The following is a 2,026-nucleotide window of genomic DNA, read 5'->3' on the forward strand; positions in this document are numbered from 1 at the left end:
GATAATGATAACATCGTTTACACTAGAATTATGATTTATTTTAAACTATTCCACCTCGGTGAAATTGGTTGACATCATTGTTTTGGTTTTTGAGTTATCATGTAATAAAAAAAAAGAAGCAGAAGTAAGAAGAACCAGAAATTCAAACTTTTTGCTATGATATTTACAGACATTCCCAGAACTTGTGACACAGTCATTACATAGATATGGTTATAAAAGTAAACTCTGTATAGTATTGTAAAGTTTTGATGACCTATTGAGGAGATATTTAAAATACCATTTCGATGAATAATTCGAGCCATCCCTACATAGGTAGTGGTACCGCCTGCCTGATTAAAGTTGATGATGAAATATTAAATCTTGAGATGTAAAATTTAGAAAGATTCTGATGAGATATGCTGGTTTAAGATCGCTGACAAAAGTATAAGGTTAATGTTGAAGAGCACAACTTTATATTCTAGAGATGAATTGTGTTAAAGATTCAGTGAAGAAATAAAACGTCTGAAAGAACAACCAAAGGAACAATCGTGGGAAACTGTTGCTGGAAAAATAAAATCTTAGATAATTAATGGACTATTTGTGATGTGCCCATCATGGGTATTGAAACCTGATGTCTAACATTAAGTCCAGAGACAATTATTTGTATAGCAAAGAAATGTGTAAAAGTACACTTTTGTTGAGTAAATAAAATTGCTAAATTTACTGGGATTGAAGTGTAAAAGTTGCTGTTGTTTGGATAATGATTTGATAGATAAGAAAAGAAGTTTTTTCAAGATCAAATACTGTGTGAAAATGGCTCCTTATTCAAAGTTATATTAAGTTATTCTGTGAAAAAAATATCCAAACTGTGGACGTTTATGAAATGTAAGTAAGAAAAAAACAAACTTCAGCTGTGCTGTGCTGGTCAACTATTTGACACAACTGAAATTGTTAATTATACAGTTACTGTATCAAACTTTAAAAGTAACAAAACAGTTGATTTTTTAAATTAAAATCAAGATAATCACTTGCCTCATGCTTGTAGGGATTAGTAACTGATATTGTATCTCTGACAGTTTTATATTTGGTTTTATTTTTGTTTTTCAAGTGCTTTCTATTCTGGATAAGTTATAATGATATTCTAAATGCTGAATTTTTTCTTATTTATCACCTCAAACAGAATGGTTTTGCCGTTGTCCGACCACCAGGTCACCATGCTGAAACTCAACAAGCTATGTAAGTGACTACAAGTTCTTTTTTATTCTAATAAGCAGATTATTCTAATGTCATTAGGCTTAAGTTTGATTGAGCCAGAAATATCTCCTTTAACAATTAATTAGAAGTTCATACTTAAAAAAATAACACCTGATGTGTTGAACCTACTGCTAGGTAAGAAATATAACATCTGATCTTTTTGTTTTTCTAAAAGTGACTAGTCATACTTTTGATATTATAAGTATTTTTTTTCTGTCACATACTTGATTTTGTTGTTTCATTTATTTTTCAAAGAGTGCCAGTTTTTTATTATGTTATATTTTTGGTCACATTCTCCTCATAATTGTACAACAGGTCATGTTGTTTGATTTTCATTTTTAATTGTACATGTCACTGTGTAGAGACTTACAGGTGACCCCTAAACTTTTTAAGAAAGAAGAATTTGTAAATTTATTGGATATACATGTATAATTAAACTTTAACAAACACTTGTTGCAAACTTATTTCTATCAGGAATTAGGACTCTATGTTTAGTTTAAGTAACCACAATTCTACTTGTTTTGTAAGTCACAGTTGCGCGTATCACCAAATTATCTGAGATATTAATATAGGGGGGTTAATTTTTTTGTACACGTCATCTCTATTTTTTTAAATTCCTTTGATATTATATCACCAAATTATCTGAGATATTAATATAGGGGGGTTAATTTTTTTGTACACGTCATCTCTATTTTTTTAAATTCCTTTGATATTATATCACCAAATTATCTGAGATATTAATATAGTGGGTTAATTTTTTTGTACACGTCATCTCTATTTTTTTTAAATTCCT

General features: G+C 29.3%; 1 protein-coding gene across 1 annotated transcript in view; it reads left to right on the top strand.

The window, feature by feature from the left end:
* LOC106472751 (histone deacetylase 4-like) overlaps positions 1-2,026 on the top strand; it is a gene marked incomplete at its 5' end in the record, with an annotated part of 15,244 nt that overhangs the window by 1,480 nt on the left and 11,738 nt on the right. The window contains one exon of the mRNA XM_013933407.2: positions 1,160-1,215. Coding sequence (XP_013788861.1) covers positions 1,160-1,215 — 56 coding nt within the window. The remainder of the gene's footprint in view (positions 1-1,159; positions 1,216-2,026) is intronic.

Source organism: Limulus polyphemus, unplaced genomic scaffold (genome assembly GCF_000517525.1).
Source record: "Limulus polyphemus unplaced genomic scaffold, Limulus_polyphemus-2.1.2 Scaffold5580, whole genome shotgun sequence".
In the NCBI taxonomy this organism is placed as follows: Eukaryota; Metazoa; Arthropoda; class Merostomata; order Xiphosura; family Limulidae; genus Limulus; species Limulus polyphemus.